The sequence below is a fragment of the Paramormyrops kingsleyae genome, chromosome 5, assembly GCF_048594095.1.
Source record: "Paramormyrops kingsleyae isolate MSU_618 chromosome 5, PKINGS_0.4, whole genome shotgun sequence".
NCBI classification, from domain to species: domain Eukaryota; kingdom Metazoa; phylum Chordata; class Actinopteri; order Osteoglossiformes; family Mormyridae; genus Paramormyrops; species Paramormyrops kingsleyae.
The window spans coordinates 19,946,777-19,964,762 of record NC_132801.1 but is presented as its reverse complement, the minus strand read 5'-3'; the positions used below and the strand labels follow the sequence as shown (position 1 = coordinate 19,964,762).

The 17,986-nt window shown below is 36.4% G+C and overlaps 1 protein-coding gene across 3 annotated transcripts; it reads left to right on the top strand.

Annotated features, from left to right (window-relative positions):
- The first annotated feature begins 10,082 nt into the window (after positions 1 to 10,082).
- Positions 10,083 to 17,232, top strand: meiob (meiosis specific with OB-fold). Of its 3 annotated transcripts, none has more exons than XM_023809135.1 (14): positions 10,083 to 10,523; positions 10,675 to 10,779; positions 11,616 to 11,673; positions 11,864 to 11,995; positions 12,423 to 12,495; positions 12,638 to 12,833; positions 13,014 to 13,114; positions 13,202 to 13,254; positions 13,336 to 13,431; positions 13,592 to 13,690; positions 13,792 to 13,945; positions 14,757 to 14,940; positions 15,559 to 15,645; positions 16,767 to 17,232. In XM_023809135.1, the coding sequence occupies exons 2-14, from the start codon at positions 10,714 to 10,716 to the stop codon at positions 16,872 to 16,874; spliced, it is 1,407 nt and encodes a 468-aa protein (XP_023664903.1). In that variant the 5' UTR covers positions 10,083 to 10,523; positions 10,675 to 10,713; the 3' UTR covers positions 16,875 to 17,232. The 3 variants fall into 3 exon arrangements, with proteins under 3 accessions (XP_023664903.1, XP_023664902.1, XP_023664901.1); XM_023809134.1 differs by having other exon boundaries at positions 10,663 to 10,779; XM_023809133.1 differs by having other exon boundaries at positions 10,083 to 10,779.
- The last annotated feature ends 754 nt before the right edge of the window (positions 17,233 to 17,986 follow it).

Below are 17,986 nucleotides of genomic sequence, written 5' to 3'. Positions count from 1 at the left end.
TTTGTCTTTGTTGCTTTAAAACGCAAATTTTCGCAAATGCATTCCAGGAACATCATGCCACAAAGCTGGCTTTTGGCTGCGGCTTTATATACGAGGTCTGGCCTGGTTAATAATACATTCTTTATACATAGAAGTTTTCATTAAACCCAAACTGTACTGTTATTAGTTCTTCATGAAGGCTGGCCTGTAACAGAATGTGATGACTACCATATGTGGGATAACAGCCACTCACAAGCTTCCTCTCCAGGAGGGCATGTTGGCATCAAGGCAGATGAGAGAAACACTAGGATTTGGACCACTTCTCCCGAAAAGTAGTCGTTTAATGAAAAATGCCAATTGCCATTTTCCTCGGCCATTTTAAAAAGTTAATTTTATGGAGCTAATTTGCTGCCAAAAACCCAAATAAAAGGGAAGTGCAGACGAATAGTTCAGAAATAAAACTCCGAGAAATTTATGTCCACCTCCACACCCAAATGCTTAAATCATACCAGAGAGTCTCTGTCTCCTTGCTCAGCCCTTCCGCGTCTCTCGTACGCTTGCAGCCCCGTTGGTGTCTCTGCTTGCTCAGCCCTGAGCATTTTCCTTTATTTATTTTTCTGCATTTCATTCTGACCAACAGCCATAGCATGTTCCAAGTGTGCATGTCCTAAACAGAACTTAACCAAATATATCAATCAGCAGATCATTATAAAGCCTGCCCTGGCAAAGGAAGGTCACCAATCCGATCACGCTGTAAAAATCCATATACGCCAAATTTCTTAACTGAAAACGTATCCACCTTCCGAATGGAGAATATCATAAAATAAGATGAGCAGAAAAATTTGTACCAAACAAGTTAGTGGCTACATGCCGCATGATGCGCTTCATGTGGGCACATTCTCCCGACTTTGTGTTTACTGTACAAGCCCGTCTTCTGTGATTAAATCTTTACAGGCTGGTGTAAACATCAGTGGATCTGGGTATCGTGTAGAGCTGAAAGATCACAGCACAATGCAAAAGCAGACTAAAACAAGAAATCGCAACATGAATCTGTTAGCCATTCATCTACAGACCTTCAGCATATTCAGTGGAATTACTGCCTATTGTTGGACTAAGAAAGATATTTCAAAGAATTTTTAAAAGTGTAACATATCAAAGTACATATAATGCTCTTATTGTTCAGTTTTACAAAAACTGTTTATTTTGATCCTTCACAGCTAATCTATTATACCTTTGTGTCTCTTTTGGTCTGCATATATCGGACTCCTTTTAAGTGTATCTTGATCTTTTTTTTCCTTTTTTTTTGAGATGGAACAACCACATGGAGCCAAGATGAGGCGATTTTAATTCCTGACTGGTTTTGGGAGTGGAGACTGCCGTCTCAACGACCCCATTTGTGCCACAGGATGACAGAGAATCAATTAAACGCCTCTCATCTCAGCTCTGTTGCTCACTCTGATCACCATCCAAGAAGGATCAGTGTTTATATATAGTAACATGTATTTTCCCTCTGAATAAATTTTTGCCTTGACGTAATTGGCTTTTGAAGTGATTTTGTCTGCCTTTAAAGGGAAGCAGTACGGATGACAAGTCAGAAGAATAATGAATTTTAATTCAACTACAATTAAAATGATCTTAAAACAGGTTTGACAATAAAACTAAAACTGATTCAGAAAATATTCCACAGTTGCTGACAAACTAATTTAAGACGTACATTGTGTTGCAGTACTCATTTCTTCCATATGAGGGCCAGATGCTGTTGAAATTATTTGTGTGCTTTTGTTGTATGAGAAAGACACACTTTGTTTGTGGCACTGCTGTTTTAATAAAATATTTGTTGGTCAGATTTGTAGCTGAACATCATTATTGACTGTTTACAGTCACGATTCTTCCATTGCAGGCATAAAAACAGGAAGTAGGAACCTTTTTTGTTTTGCGGTTTCTGGAAGGATTTCTCATAAATGTGAGGATGGTGGACTGTACCACTCTCTTTTGAATAAGAGCTCAGTTCCGCTTTATTTCCATGGAAAGGTGTCCCCTATCTTTGAACAGACGTTGACAGAGTGAGTGACCATAACTTTCCTCACTATCCAATCAAGTTCATCAATGATTCACATTTGCTGCGTCATTTTGACTATGACAAATTGGTGTTTTCAGCTGATGGTGGTGTTCTGGGTTACGTCAGTAATGGTACATTTATCTTCTGGGCTGAGACATATTATGAAGAGATTTGAAACCTCCCGAAAGTGGCAGAGCTTAGCAAAGAATGACAAAAGTAAAATATTTAACTCCTTGGTCCAAATAACACAGAACCAGACAAAGCTAGTACATAGAGTTACAGTTGATTTATAGAAACAGGTTAATAAACTCCTTTTGGAAATTTTAATAAACATATACAGTCAACAGCATTAATGAGAGTATTTAAATGTCACATATAAACTGACGTGGTGATTCCATTATTACAAGTGGATTATTTACAATCCCAAAAGTCTTAAAAAAAAATAGCTGACAGATCAAGCTGATGATCAATAGCAGATTAATGTTCCTATTTGAACATGACAGACATAAATGTACTTGTAACCTTGACTTCTTAAAATATGTGGGAATGATTTACCCCCAAGGAACACAGTTTGGGCTGGACTGACTGCTGAGATCTTTTTTTTCTCATTAGATGAAAGAAACAATAACTCAAATTTGGGAATTACATCTGAAGAAACTGTTTAGCATTCATTAACGTCTCCTCACAGTTAGCCTGAACTCACACAGTGACAGCTATGGACCTCTAGCAATCACTGGTCAAAATGCTTATGAACCTCAATCACCATGACTGCATCTGGAAGATATTGCATCTGCTAGATGTTATTATTGATATGGATTGAAATAGTAATAGTAACTATGCACAATGCAGCAGTAATTCAGAAATAACAGCCAATCAGCCAAAACAAGTATTTCTGAAGCATTAAAATGTATGAAGAATCATCTAGTTGCCTGTGAAGAAAAAGCACATTATAAAACACATTATAAAAGTATTATCACATAATCTTCATGATCATATGCAATTTGGCTCACCTTAGTATACCATATCGAATGTTTTTAATGAATTCATTCTAGCTATTAATTACAACTAGCTGTTTTTTATTTATATACACAAACACAGTCCAGTAATTCTCTGGAACATACACACACATACATACACACACACGCGCAGGTTTGTAATTATATCTTTGTGGGGACTCTCCGTTCATTTCAATGGGGAAAACTCTAATCCCAACATGACGACCTTAACCCATACCCAGCCCTAACCTTAACCATAAGTAACCAAACAAAAAAACAAGACTTTTGGAATTTTTTGTGTTTTGATTGCATTCACAGATCTTTGTTGGGAAATGGATAATGGTCTCCACAACATCAAAAAACAGGTTTTTTATTACGTTATGAGGCACATTTGGTTCCTACGAGGTAATATAAACCTAACACATACACACACACACACACACACACAAAGAAAAAAAGCCTGGTTTGTATCAGAGTCATCTGAGCTGGTATATTACCAATTAAATAAATGTATATGGTATATTACGCATGACATAAAATGTACACTTCTCAAATTTTATGCCAAATTGCAATATCCTCCTGAGACCCCACCCATTCATTTATGTCCATTGTAGTGGACATTTAGTTTTTGCATCTATCTTTTCACTGATGTAAGGAAACGTATTTATTCCTGTTGTACACTAAAGAGGACATGCTGTGAAATTAAAAATAAAAATAAATTTGAAAAAATCTAAATTGTAAGATGTCTTATTTCCTCCAAAGACAAATAACCTAAAATTGAAGGACACTTTTTTCCTTGGGTCTCAGGAGGATATTAATGAATGCCTGACGTGGTGAGTGTATCTTTTTCCAAGAATAGCTTTCAGAATGACTTTTATGCTGCATTGGCAAAATGTGAAAAGTCTCAGTTCATTTGGACAATGATTTAGAAGTTGAACTGAAAGATGAGCACGGATGTGGGGCAACATGGATTTTAAAATATCTGTTTCAATACATATATGAGAGCTACATCCCAAAATGCTTTGGCCTATAAAAGTCACACTTTCCATAGAACACTATTCCTTCATAATACATCCCCTGCCTGCCACAGAATGTGTTGGAGAGATATGCTTCTTGTTATGCTTCTACAACAGAGATATTCTTGTCTTCTAACATTGCAGTTTAAATTCCTGCTCAGTCTCTAGTCAGCAGTACAAAATTGCACCAGCGAATGAAACCATGTCTTACAGTAGCTCTGTCACTACTGGCATTACGGCCTGCAACCTTGGCTGTATTTTCATCTTTCAATAGCAACCATGTTCTGCAAGGTGTTTACTGGAAACTAAGCTGCACTTATTCTGAAAAAAGCAAGAACAAATTTTTCCCTGGCTAGAAAATAGTTGAATTAGTGCTTAAACAGTCCAGATTATTTAAACTGTTAATATTAAATGACTATGTCATAAAAACTGTTTGGCTAACAATTAAGTTAAAGTGTGATATTGAGGATGATCATATCAAAGGATGTTTCTGTTGGCTTTAGAATTAATTTAATTTTCTTTTAATGAAAAGGTGAAAAATGAAGTATTCTGTTGTCTGAGATAAACACTTGTTGTCAAATGGAAACAGCTTTGTGCAAAAATGACAATAGGATTGCTCTGGTATAGTGCCACCAAGTGACTGATTTGTGTTCTAGTAACATGGCTTACATGGTCTCTGCCATCTTACAATTTAACCACTTTGCAAAAAACTAAACTTTCAGTGTTACATTGTTCAAAAATCAGTGATTCAAAGTTTTCACACCTTCTGGGCAGGAGGTTCTAGTAAAAATATGAATGGAATTTCAGGTTCTTATTTTTGCTGTAGTCAAGCTTTGGCTGAAACAAGTGGTCTCTGAAATATTCTATCCATAAAACAGTTCTTTTTCTAATTTGTCCACAAATGAGAATAAATCCAGTCTGTTTCATAACTTGCATTTTATTTAAACAATCGTTTATGGAATCACTTATTTTACTACAATAGATTCCTTTATGATGACAGAGAACTCAATTGAAACAATACCCCATTAATAATTCATTGACTTTTCATCTCAAAAGTTTAAGAATAAAAGGGGCTCATTGTTCCATGGAACTTAAGCAAGCTGGTTGTGAAAGCCAACACATATAATTCTTGGTCGGCAATAATAATTGAACATGTGTTTGCCTTTGTGTTTAATACTTCAAAAGCTTTGTATACAGAATAAACAAGAAGTCAAGGACTAAAAAGCTATAAGATTTTGACCTTGATACATTGAGGAGACATAGTTGAGCCATTAGAAGTACAAAAAACAGATGTTCGAAAGGCAGACAGCAGTGAGTTCATATGAAAACGAGCTTAAAGCTCAAGGAGTACTGCACTAGATTTTACGCTATAAAAATGTAAAATGAAGGCAAAATCTGATTTTGCTGAAAAGTTCATTTTTAATGTGTAATGCACAGTGTACATGTAGTGTGTAAATACATCTATCTATAGTAAATAGCTGCATTAATATGCATTAATAGCCATTATGAAACTGTTTTGAGAAACCTAAAAGGTGTAACTTTTCCATACATCAAGCAGATAATGTATACTTAATTTACTATAATTTATAGCATGATACAGTATGTTGTATCATTCTTCGGTATATTCTTCATTGAAACCAATGCCAGTGGAAATATCTGCTCTTGTGTTTTTATTACTCTTGAGTGTACACAAAGATGGAATTAGGCTCACTAAGATATGCATCTATTTCATTATCTGTGATAATAAGAAGTCAGATTGAGAGAGGTAATTCACCTTTGACATCAACTCATCCATATCCTTTACCTGCTTGATTGAATTTTCACTTGCATTTTCCTCATTTTGGAGCAATGACAGTCTTCTGTTCAATATCTTAAAGGCTATAATCTAAAGCCAATGAATGAAGTGCTTTGTCTAGTCTTCAGGGTGTTACATTTCATTGTCATTCTGGTTTCTTTGTGGTGTTTCAGGATAAGTTTATCTGGAATTATAATATATTTTGTGTTCACAACAAAACACTTGCCAATATCTGACTTCATATATACTTAAAAGCTCGATATTAGCGTTATAGCTCTAAGAACCAGTATAAAATTCAAAGCAATGTTGGTTTTGTACAAGCGCCTCAGTTTCAACACATCTGGATAATTAGTGCAGAATTCCAAAATGAGGAAAACATGGGAACGCAGACACCACCGGTGCTACATCATAATATGCAATTTCATTTCTCTCCATCTGTGCTACTTTTCACCAGCCCTGTATTAAAATGAATGAGGCCGATTGCTATGAGGACGCTGCACTCCCAAGGCAGACAGGAAACAGACTGTGCACATTGTTCAAAGCTGGCACACAGGAAGAATTCAGGCACACATACTGCAAAGAAAAAAAAACTAAAGCCAAAGTCATTTTACTGCTTTGCCTACCAAAATTTCATTTCAAAAAGCTATCAACAAAACTCATTACATATACAAAGTTCCTCTAGCTATAGCTTTGAAAAACTGAGCAATGTCAATGGCGCTGTTCAAATCTGAAAGCTGTTCACAGTCATACTTCACAACTAGGTATCTGGAATGATGCAAAACATAATTCGTCTTTTCTCCCTTCGGGGGCACATATGGTCTATGGTCTTACATAAGCTTGCTGAGAGATTTCACAGCTTTGATGATGACATCCGACTGTCAAACTGGCACTGACATCTCATTCATAAAATGACTTTTATATTTATGTTTCTTTGAATGTATGCAAGTCATAAGCGTTTCCACAGACTGTCAAAATTGTTGTCCTATGAAATCTTCCAAAATGTCATCAAGTATACTTTATAATTTCTTAAATTTTAAAACATGTCCCTATTACATCATGCATAAAGAAAGCTCATATTTTCTGCATTCCATTCTAGGAACAAAGCCTGAATCTTCTGCAGTGCTGGTTATTGAACGCACATGGACTCCATAATCACATTGCCTGAATTTTATTTTGGCTAATATCATCAAAGAACTCCCATTCTCCTTGAAATATTTCATTTTTAAAATTCTTAATAGTGACCAAATATGCCATTTCAACCTAAGCGTTCATTAAAAAACACATCCCAAGCATATCATCCTTAGATTTATACACTGAAAACACTGGATAAAACAAATAAAAGATATTCAGTTCATGTTATATACAATAAAGATACTCGGTTCTTTTTAAATACTATAGTAATTATTGAATTCAAAAAACAATCAAAGAATGTTAGAAATATTGTACATTGGATGATTAAATAAATAACTGGAGCAACAGTTGAAAAAGTTCTGCAATCTCTAAAAATTGGAAGTGTTTCCAACTAGTGTAGTGCCTGCTGTACCAGTACCAGTGCAAGGAGGATTACAGAGAGCGAAATTTTCCATAGAGATATTCAGTTCTTTTTAAATACAAAGGTAATTATTAAGTAAAAATTTAATATGAAATGTTTTAACATAAATTCAATTTGAAGACAAAGAATTGTGTTGGTGTGAGTCGGAATACCTGATGATTTGTGGAGTGATTAGGCTGATTATCGTTCTCATCCAAATTAGGACATCTCCAAAGATCATAGAGTTTCTGTTTCAGTTGCTCTGACATCACAGTTAGCATTTTAATATTTCCCTGTTATGCCCTTCGGTGCAACATAACAGCATACTTCATCCATGAGGTTCAAAGATTCGGGGGAAAAAAAATCAGGAAATCTTCAAGAATAGGACATTTTGCAAATTTATCAAAATGGTCACATCTTTGACACATGCTTATTGCGTGTATAAAGTAATATAAAAGACAGCTTTAAATTTGAAGAATTGGAGCGCTCTCACTGAATTGCTAAAGATGAAAGGATGGAGGCACAAGCGCCAATATGGGTGCAGGGGACACTACGAATAGTCTAATTTAAGGTGGAAAGGTTGTTTTTGGCCATTTGACTATACTTGACAACATATAGTTAAAATGGCTGTAATTTAAAGCTAGTAATGAAAGAAGATTGATGCAGACGATCAATATACTGGTTCTTTACACATCAGAAATGCCAGTCCTGACAAAAGACATCAATGCCCTGTGCAATGCCTTGCCAAGACAAACATTCATGGGATTTCTCTGTTCAGCAAGCAACATGACACAGGACTTGGCAAATGGCTACATGAACATCACCCAGAGGGGCAATTTGTATATCAAGCCACTACATGCTAGTTTCCATATTGGGCTTTCATATTTACAAATAGTTTACTAAATCCTTTATGCATTTATGTTGTGTATTAGCAAGATCTCTTGGAGCCTTAAAATGTATAATTTACTGTAGCAACATACCTGTATGGAAAAGTGTTTTTCATTGCAAGTGCTTTCTCTGAAATACATTCGACCCAAGAGAACTATAGCTCATCGCTTGAAAATTTTGGCTGGAAGAGGACCAGCCCAGGCGTTCTGCTATTAAACAAATAAAGCCTTTCAAAGGTCAGCTAGTCAGTCAGCAAACACCAGTGACAATGTGACCGAGAGGCACTGCCCCTCTCCTGTAGTGGGAATGTGCTCTTAATCAGTGTAGTGAAACAGAATGCCAAGCCAAGTGCTCTCGCTTTGGTTTCATACACAGGTGCTTCATAAGCTCAATTGTCCCTTTGGGCTTGGATTGTTTGATCAGCTGCAAGAGGTTTCTTTTAAGGATAGAAGCGGCTATATTGATATATCAAAACACTGTAATGCCAAAACCATACCTTTTTACGTGAAGGTACTGCTCAAATAAGCACAGGCAGGTGTCTGCGTAAACCGCATTTAAAATCGAAGGCGTTGGTGTCCTCAGGGGGACATAATTCAAAGGAAACTTCATCCTGCAGTGGCAGACTGGGTACAATCCATGCTGCACCACACTTTGACTGCGCCAAGGAAGCTCAGGGGATGTAAAACTGACACAAGTAAGACCAGGAACCTGAGAGTCATTTCCTTTTAGCTCACGGGGGATGATGTGTGCCTCAGCAGGCTAAGCCTCTTTGCCTGTGATCAGAAGGTCACCAGTTTCAGCCTGGCTTTGGCAGAATAGCCACATGTCTGTGGGCCCCTGGGTGGCGCCTTTAACCCCCAGCTTCTGGGGTGCTGCATGCTGACTGACCCTGTGCTATGGCACCCCCAAGCCTGCTCTGACCTGTTTGTGTGTCTCATGGAGAACAAAATGGGGTAGGTGAGAAGGTAACTTCCCCACAGCGGTAAATGAAGTATCACTATTTGATTCTAGCACATCTTATGAATGAAACTGGGACCAGTCATGACTTTGAAGGAATAACAAAGGACAGTGAAAGGCCCATGGAGTCAGAATAGGGCTAGATTTTTTTAACTCCATCCATTCATTTTCCATAACTTTATCCAATACAGGGTGTTAATATGGAAACTATCCCAGAAGCCAAGGGCACAAAGCAGGGGAGACCCAGGGTGGGATGCCAGTCCATTACTGGGCACAGACACACAAATATAGAGCCACACGCCATGGGCCATTTAGAAACACCAATTTGCCTTACGGCTTGTTTTGTACTGCGGAAGGAAACATTTACCCAAAGAAAGCCCCCCTCACACACAGAGCATGGGGAGAACTATTTAATCAGAATTTTAATTTTAGGCTTAGTTTTCTTAATAAGGGCCTTGTTTTAGTGCTACCGCTGAATTCCCTCATGTCTGAAATTGAGATTGTTTACTGTGACTTGTTAAATTCCAGCTGTGCCAATATCACAATAGGATATGACCATGTATTGCTGAGACCATGCTGAGCAGAACATATGGCTGAGTAATCAATCTGTAATCCTACAAAAGGTTTAACCAAACTGATTATGGACATGAAGCAGACTATATGGGTCTTTTAATCTAGACCACAAGGTCACATACAATACAATTTGCTTGATGTCATACTTATGAAAATGTTCAGTAAACAGTGGCAAATTTAATATTTTTGATTTCACTTACAATGAAAAGCAAGTAAAGATCAAAACCCTGTTAAACGCAATCTCAAGCTATATAGCAACTGAAATATGCATTACGTTTGTCACGTGCGGGGGTAACGGAGGGTGCTGTAGCAGACGTCGGGGCAAATGAAAGGGAGTTTACTAAAGAAAGTGAACAGATAAACAAACGGGAACACGGGGGATCAAAAAGGGGAGATTATGGCACAAGCAACAGGATCAGCACAACTTCAGGAATGAAACCGAGGAGCACAAGACTGAGAAGCACTTAAATACTGGATAACAAAGGAGCACAACAGAGGCAGCTGGAGTGAATCACATGAAACTTATTGAATAGTTTTCACTGGTTTGATTCTGCGGTTTTATTTATTTATTTTTGATAACTCGAAATATCTGTTTTGACTAGCATTCGATTGTATTCATTTAGGAAATGATTTAGGGTATTAATACTAGGAGTTTAAGGTAACGGCCGAAGTATCAGCGCGCGCTTCTCCTCGTGCCAAGCCTCGTGTGTGGTTTCTCACCCAAAAATAGGTAACGAAATGTGACATCTGTGGTAAATTTAATGACACGTCTTTCCGTCACAAAACAATTCACTTTCATCCAGTAAGGCAGCTACAAGCAGTACTGGTTAAGTCCAGGCAGCCAAAAATTGTTGTAACATTACTAGTAGTGTTTATCTTAGCATTAAGTAAGCGGTTGTCGTGGACATCATTTCGGAAGGATGACTTACGCCGTCCCACGCATGCACGTCGCTATTGCCGAGTTACACCAAAACTCCGCTAATCTGGTAAGTACAGGACATATAAGTTCACTCGACAGGGCGAGGGGTCACAATTGTAACATTCATCATAACATACCCTACGGCCGCGGAGCACAAAGATGGACGTATAGTGTTTCAGCACAGGTACGTTAGTGGCCAAAATTGTTTAAACACCAATCATTTTTGGCATTAGGCTTTAAAAATTACTATAGGAATGTTTATAAACAATTAAAGAATGTTAGAAATGTCGTACATTGGACGATTAAATAAATCACTGGAGCAACAGTTGAATAAAGTTCTGCAGTCACTAGAAATTGTTAGTGCTTCCAACTATATATAGTGTAGTGCCTGCTGTATTACTACTAGCAAAGGGAGTTTTACGGAGAGCGAAATTTTCCATATTACATGCGATACAAAGAATCTCTTTTGATCGATTTTGTAAAGACAGCGTTCACATAGATTGCTAAATTCATGTATACACACGAGGGCCACTGTCTCAGAGATTACTCATTCCTAAGAAATTACCTCTGTCATCGAGCTCGGCTTGGTGAAATGATCACATAATAGTTACAAAGGAGGATATAGCAGTAGGTCAGTCAATATCCATGCAGTTTGATTGCTTGTTCTTGTGAGAAGCTGTCCAACATGTTATTATGTTGTTTTTTCCCCCACACACATAACTGGTGTATGCAGTATTCGTCATTGTATTTTGTTTTGAATATTTTCTAAAGACGATCTATGCGCTGTAATAGTAATTAAGTTAAAGGTGTAACGTTTTTTCTGCATTCATGCAAAGAATGAATTATTCGAAACTTTTCATTTCGATAGAAGTTAATGAAAATGTTATATGATCTGTTTTGCAGAGCATCATAGGTTTGGTTGTTGGAAAAACTGAGGTGAAAAGCTTTCCTGACAGAAAAAGTTAAGCACTTCCTCCGTTTTTAACAGCGCGGTTTAAGTTGAAATTTGCCTGTTTATGCAACTTAAACGCTTGAGCAAATGCTGCCCTCTACTGACTATTTCGTACTCAAGCCCAAAAGCTTTTGAATCGAGTGTTTTATTTGATTTTCCTTGTAACGTACCAGTCTTAAAGTATGACTTCAAAATTTAGATATCGGCTCTGAGAGATACACCTTCAGCTTTACCATTAAAGACTCACCGGAACATTTAATCAACATTTCCTCATGGGGTACTGAGGAATACATCAATGGCCTGTCAAGCTGCTTCAGAATAGGGGACTGTGGTGAGACTTGTTTTTACTGTACTGTTTTGAAGTACTATGATTTTTTCGTTTTTGTAATAACTATAATATTTTGAGTGGTCGAAATATGGGTGGTCTTTGCTTAACAAAAAAAGAATATTTCTGGCAGTTGTTTGTTAAGTGAAATTTAAATATGTGAATACACCAGAATACATACATTTAGTTAGTGCACAGATGTTTATTTTATACTTTACATAGCAAGACATGTTTTAGATTCCTAATTTTATCCATCCCATCTGATCACTTATCCTGGTCAGTGTTGCAATCTTCCCTAGTGATGTTTTAAATTCTGACTCTTTAAAAATTCTTTATCACACATTGCTCCCCAAAATTACAAGATTTTTGTCATGATAACCTTATTCTTTAGCAAATCATTGATTATAATTAACAGTTTTTTACTCTGTTTAAGTTATTGTTGAGAAGCCCTTAACTGTCACCAAAGATCCAGAAAAAGATGATAAATTCTGCCCTTCAACGTTAAGGTAAAAATTTTAAATTTTAATAGTCATTTAGGCTTTTATTAAATTAAATTAATGTCTGTCAAATTAATAATTTCTGCTTAACATATAAAATTCATAGCTGGATGATTTTGAAGTAGATTTTAGTATACTCTCTTCTTTTCAGCCTGTATAGGTTATTGCTGACTGAAAATCACTCAGCCATCAAGGTTCTTTCAGACACAGAGGCTGACTCCAGGCTCCTTTCTTTATTCCATCTGCCAGTGAAAGATCACAGAGATTTTTATTCACTGGGAGACATTGTTGCAAATGGACAGAGCTTGGATGGAAATGTAATTAATATACTTGCAGTTGTTCAGTCGGTAAGGGGATCTAACTTCTAAGACTACTTGAATTCACTCAAAAGTGCAATATAATCCCCTAAGAAATTATGACTCTTCTCAGTGTTCCCAGAGGATGATTTTTTGTCATTAGCCAGAGATGGAGGAAATGTCATTTATTTTGGATTTAGTGCTTGAAAGGTGTTTTTTATTGTGCCATAGATTGGAGAACCTAAGTATTTCACAACTGGTGATGGACGCAAAGGACAAAGATGTGAAGTGAAGCTGTTTGATGAAGTTATTATGTCTTTCTGTTTGATCTGGTGAGATCACTGATTGTACCTGTGCTACTTTTGCAAGATGGTGCACATTCTCAATGCACCCCAATGAATATTTTATATTTGATTTAGTTGGGACAGGGAAAATCTTCAATATATTCAAACATGGATACCCAGAGAAACAGGTAGGATGGCATTCTATATTTATACATTTTTAAAATGTAATTTTTAAAAGATAATTTTAAACTCACTCCTTTTGCTTTTAGTGCTCTTTGTTGCAGATGCACGTGTCACTTTTGATAACTTCCGAAAAAGCATGATTGCAACAATTATCTCAAAAACTATCATCACTGTCAATCCTGGTAAGATCTTGAAAGGCACTTGGGTATAGGAAAGCCACTAGAAGAGATCTTACTTTGACTTATCTGACTTTTCCAATTAACTTTAACGTAAGTTTTAATTATTAACTGAATGTGAAAGTATAGGTAAAATGTAATTAGTTTTTTTTCCTCAAATAATAAGACACAAAAGAAGCTGTTCAGCTGTTCAAGTATGCCAGAGACTTTGCAGGAACTGGAGCACTGGATGATCAAGAGAAACTCTCAGGAGATCAGGTGTCTTGTAAGTTGTATTTCATATTCAAACTTAACCATGTAATATGTTATGCAGAATTGGTACCTTGCTACAGTTCTGAAATATTCACAGCAACTTCACCTTTTCAGTGGATTCTATTAGTGATGTATTTACTGTGGAACAGCTCAAAGTGAGCATCCAGAAAAACCTTGACAAGCAAGACATCATTTATGGAATCGTATACGCCTTCATCACTACATTGAATCTTGATGCTTCTGTTTCTAAAGTGATTCGAAACAGATGGTAAATATTGGTATATTTAATGTTCCTCAATAGAATTATGCACTGTGAAGTATGTCATAAATGTATTTTAAAAGCAAAAATACAGAACGTCCCGTGTTTTGAATATCTGTTTCATTGCCTTATCTATTTAGATTGCATGATCCCTGCATGACTTTCTTAAATTTTAAATAAAAATTTGAAATGACAATGTATATACTCTGAGTAGGGTGACCAGATAATCCATATCAGGGAGAACACTTTGCGCTACTTCAGGTTTTAGAAACTACAAGAACTCGGTGCTTAAGTTAAATCCAGGTCCTTTTAATGGTAGTTTACAATGTCCTCTCTGACATGGATTATCTGGTCATCCTGACTCCGATATTCATAAAGAGGGATTCTGGCACCTTAGCTCATCCCAGGAATCCCCAGATAAGTGTTCAGTTTAGTGTACTATTCTGAACTTTATTGTACAATTTATATAGGTGTACAGGAGCTGAATTATTTTCTTGCCAAAGAAACGAAGCTGCTGAAAATAATTGCTTAATAAAGTAAATGAATAGTAGTGGTGCATTAGCAAGTGGATGTAGGTTTATGGTTAGACAGGTGGTGTTCCAGTTAGCATCATTAGCATCATTCCTTTGGCTGTGAAATGTGATAAGGTACTCAAATCAATCTTAAATTAGAAGTTTTCTGATAATTGATTCAAGTACATGGGAAAAATATGGCATTTTAAACTGAGATATATAATGCATGAATATGTACATTTTTTAGTCTTGGTCATTATAGAGGTGTAGGATCCATTTTGAATATCATGACTAATACCACATTTTAGTTCCAGATGTTGGTATCAGGTATCTGAAGACATGCAAAACTGCAGTAATCCAGTGTGTCCCAGGGAGGCACAGCTGGAGGTCACCACCAGCTTTGATTTACTGGTGGATATTACTGACCACACGGGCACCCTGCAGTCTTGTACACTGTCTGGCACTGTTGCTGAACAAACTCTGGGCTACTCAGTGAGTGATATAGGTTTATTGTGTATGACACACTAGTAATTAACTGTGGCCACTTCCTCTTAACTGAGACTGATTTTTCTTTAGCATCTGAATTATAGCTAGTCCTTATGTATAATTATTTTTTTGTTATGAAATATGTATCGGTGTGTCAGTTTATTATTCATTATGAAGTCACACCTCTTTCCTTTATTTGTAAAGTAATATGTTTAGATGTTTAAGGTAAACTTAGGTAAAAATATTATCACAGAGCGGCAACATAAGTGGCAGTGATTGTTAATCTTACTCTTAAATCACACAGAGCTGTTTCTCTATTATCTCCATGATTTTCTCATATTCCTGCTTGGTTAACTCTAGGTGTTCTTGTTCCAATCATAATCAAAATAAATGCAGTTTATTGGTGACTTGAATTTGCTTATGGATAAGCAATAATTAATGCAAAAATTTGTTTTTGCATTAGGAAGAACATTTTCCATATATTAAAATATCTTAACATTGATTAAACCAATATTGGCCCATATTGCATGTATATTTCCATCCTGATGTGTTATATAAAATACTTGTATATTCACTGAGTCAATTATATATGAGAAAAGGCTATTTCTTTATTATTTCTGGCAGGCTGAAGAGTTTGTGCATTTAAAAGAACAAGAAAAAATAGCTCTGAAATGGAAATTCCTACTAGAAAGATGCAAAATCTTATTGAAGGTTTGAAATTAACTGTATTTGAAATCATACATAGTCATTCATAACAAAAACATTCCTTCATATGATAACTGAATTCATGTATGTTTTGTGTTATTGATATACCTTTTCATGTGAATATGGATAGTAGTGGTATATGTCTTATAGTGGTATAGGTATTTCCCGCAATCGAATATCAGCTTTCAAGTAGTGAAACGTATCTTTTAATTATGGGCAGATTGGACCTTTTTAGGTTTAAAAAAATCATGAATTTTATATAGCCTGAAACCTGAATTGTGCTATAGAGACTGTATATTTTAACTGTAGTTGTAATAAGGTTTATGTGAGAGTTATATCTTCTGTCTCTTATTATTTCTGGTGTATTGCACAGTTTGCAAAGGTGGCTCAGTAGGCAGCACTGTTATCACACTCCTGCAGGGTTGGGTGTTAATATTCTTCTCTGTGGGTGTGGAGATTTCATGTAGTCCCCAATATTACAGGAGACATGAAAAGACAAGCAGTTAGGATAAGTGATGTTTGTAAAGTGCACTTGAACTATGATTTAATGTTTGTATGTGTCCAGCAAAGGGCTGGCATCCTATGCAGGGTGTATCACACCGTTTCCCCCTCATAACTCTGACCAGTTTGAATATGGATGGATGCAGCTCAAATTATGTTCAAATAATATTTTATAATTTCAGTTTTTTCTCATAATAAATCAGTGGTTACCATAGACATAATTATTACATCACAGCCTAAATATCCATTTTCTGAAACCACTCACCCTACTCAGGGTTGGGGGTCTGGAGCCTATGGGCACAAGGTAAGATACAACCCAGGACGGGGCACCAACCCATCAAAGAGCACACTCCATCATTATTCACACCTACAGGCAATTTGATTACTCCAATTAACCTCAGCATGTTTTTGCACTGTGGGGGGAAACCAGACTACCTAGGCTGTAGGAAACCCCACAATGACATGGGGAGAACATGCAAACTCCACTCACACAGACTTGAACGCTGGTCCTAGAGGTGTGAGGCAACAGTGCTAACCAGTGCACCACCATGCCGCCCTACATCACAGCCAAAATATTTGATAAAACTTATAAAATTAAAAAGAGGTATTTGTATACTTTTTTGTAGATTCTTCCCTCTCCAAAGACTCGAAATGGCTTTAGAGGGAATATCTTGTCCTGCACACTAGCTGACCCTGGGGAAGTGAAACAAAGCTTTACCAGAGAAGCCCTCTGAAGAAGGTCATGAAGACAGGCGTGTTTAATCCTGTTAGTTATAGAATAGTTACAGAATTTCTGCTGTTTGCATCAGAATTTTTCACTTGATCCTTTTTCAAGTTTTTATGATAAACAGTTTGCATATGTGAGGAAAAAATACTTTTTGTATATATATCTTTGAATAGGAGGCTGAGTATATGAACAATGGGGAAATATGATTATTGCCTTGAGAAGCAGAATGCATAGAGGAGAAGCACAGCACATTTGAAATTCTTTACATAGTGTTTACATAGTGTTTCATTCATAATAAAATCTGGGATTAGGATTCCTGTTCTGTTTTGCATACTTATATTTAATAAAATGCTCTGTTTACTGTTGCGGTGTGGTCTATAAGTACCATTTTCTGATGATCCTTCACAGTTTCTGAGTCCCAATAAAAAGATGTGGGTTTTTGGCATGTATATGCAATACTTTTCTCTGCCTTAATGAGGTCAAAACTTTGACTAACTCATTTACATCAACCCCTTTGGCTTGTTTTAAGAATTAGTTAGAATGCTGGAAAACTATTTCACCAGTTGAGCCTTGCAGTGCTCAAAATAATTAGCTGCTGTCAAAGCTGTGGCTTTCTAACTGACTTGATCAGCTTAAATACAAATATAAATTCACAAAACTCCAAATAGGCTGTTTAAACATTTAAAATGTTCATCATGTCAATGAAGATGTAATGTTCCAAAGACTAAATGTGTACATAGACTACACATTAGAAAAATTAAACTAACATTGAAAAATATGGACATATCCTCCAACTATTCACACTGCATCTGTATTTCTGTGCAGATGATAAATACACAGCCATAACTATCAAATAACCTTGTAACAAACAGGAGCCATTGACTTACTTTCTATACAACACCAGGACATTTTTCCCTAAACACACTTTCAAATTATGGTTGAGGCTAGTTTCATCCATTTTTGGCTTAGTTTTATTTTTAATTCCTAAACTAAAAAAGTACACATCTTAGGCAAAGCAGTCCTGTCTGAGCCATTCATTTAAAATATACATTATCCAAAGTATTTCCATTACTCAGGGTAGCACTACAGCTTCATAGGTCCAAGGTTGTGGGTTCTAAT

Coding starts and splice junctions, on each gene's coding strand:
- meiob (XM_023809135.1), top strand. CDS start 10,714: ATGACTTACGCCGTCCCACGCATGCACGTCGCTATTGCCGAGTTACAC. Junction 12,496..12,637: donor TTCTGCCCTTCAACGTTAAG/GTAAAAATTTTA, acceptor TCTTCTTTTCAG/CCTGTATAGGTTATTGCTGA. Junction 13,255..13,335: donor ATGGATACCCAGAGAAACAG/GTAGGATGGCAT, acceptor TTTTGCTTTTAG/TGCTCTTTGTTGCAGATGCA.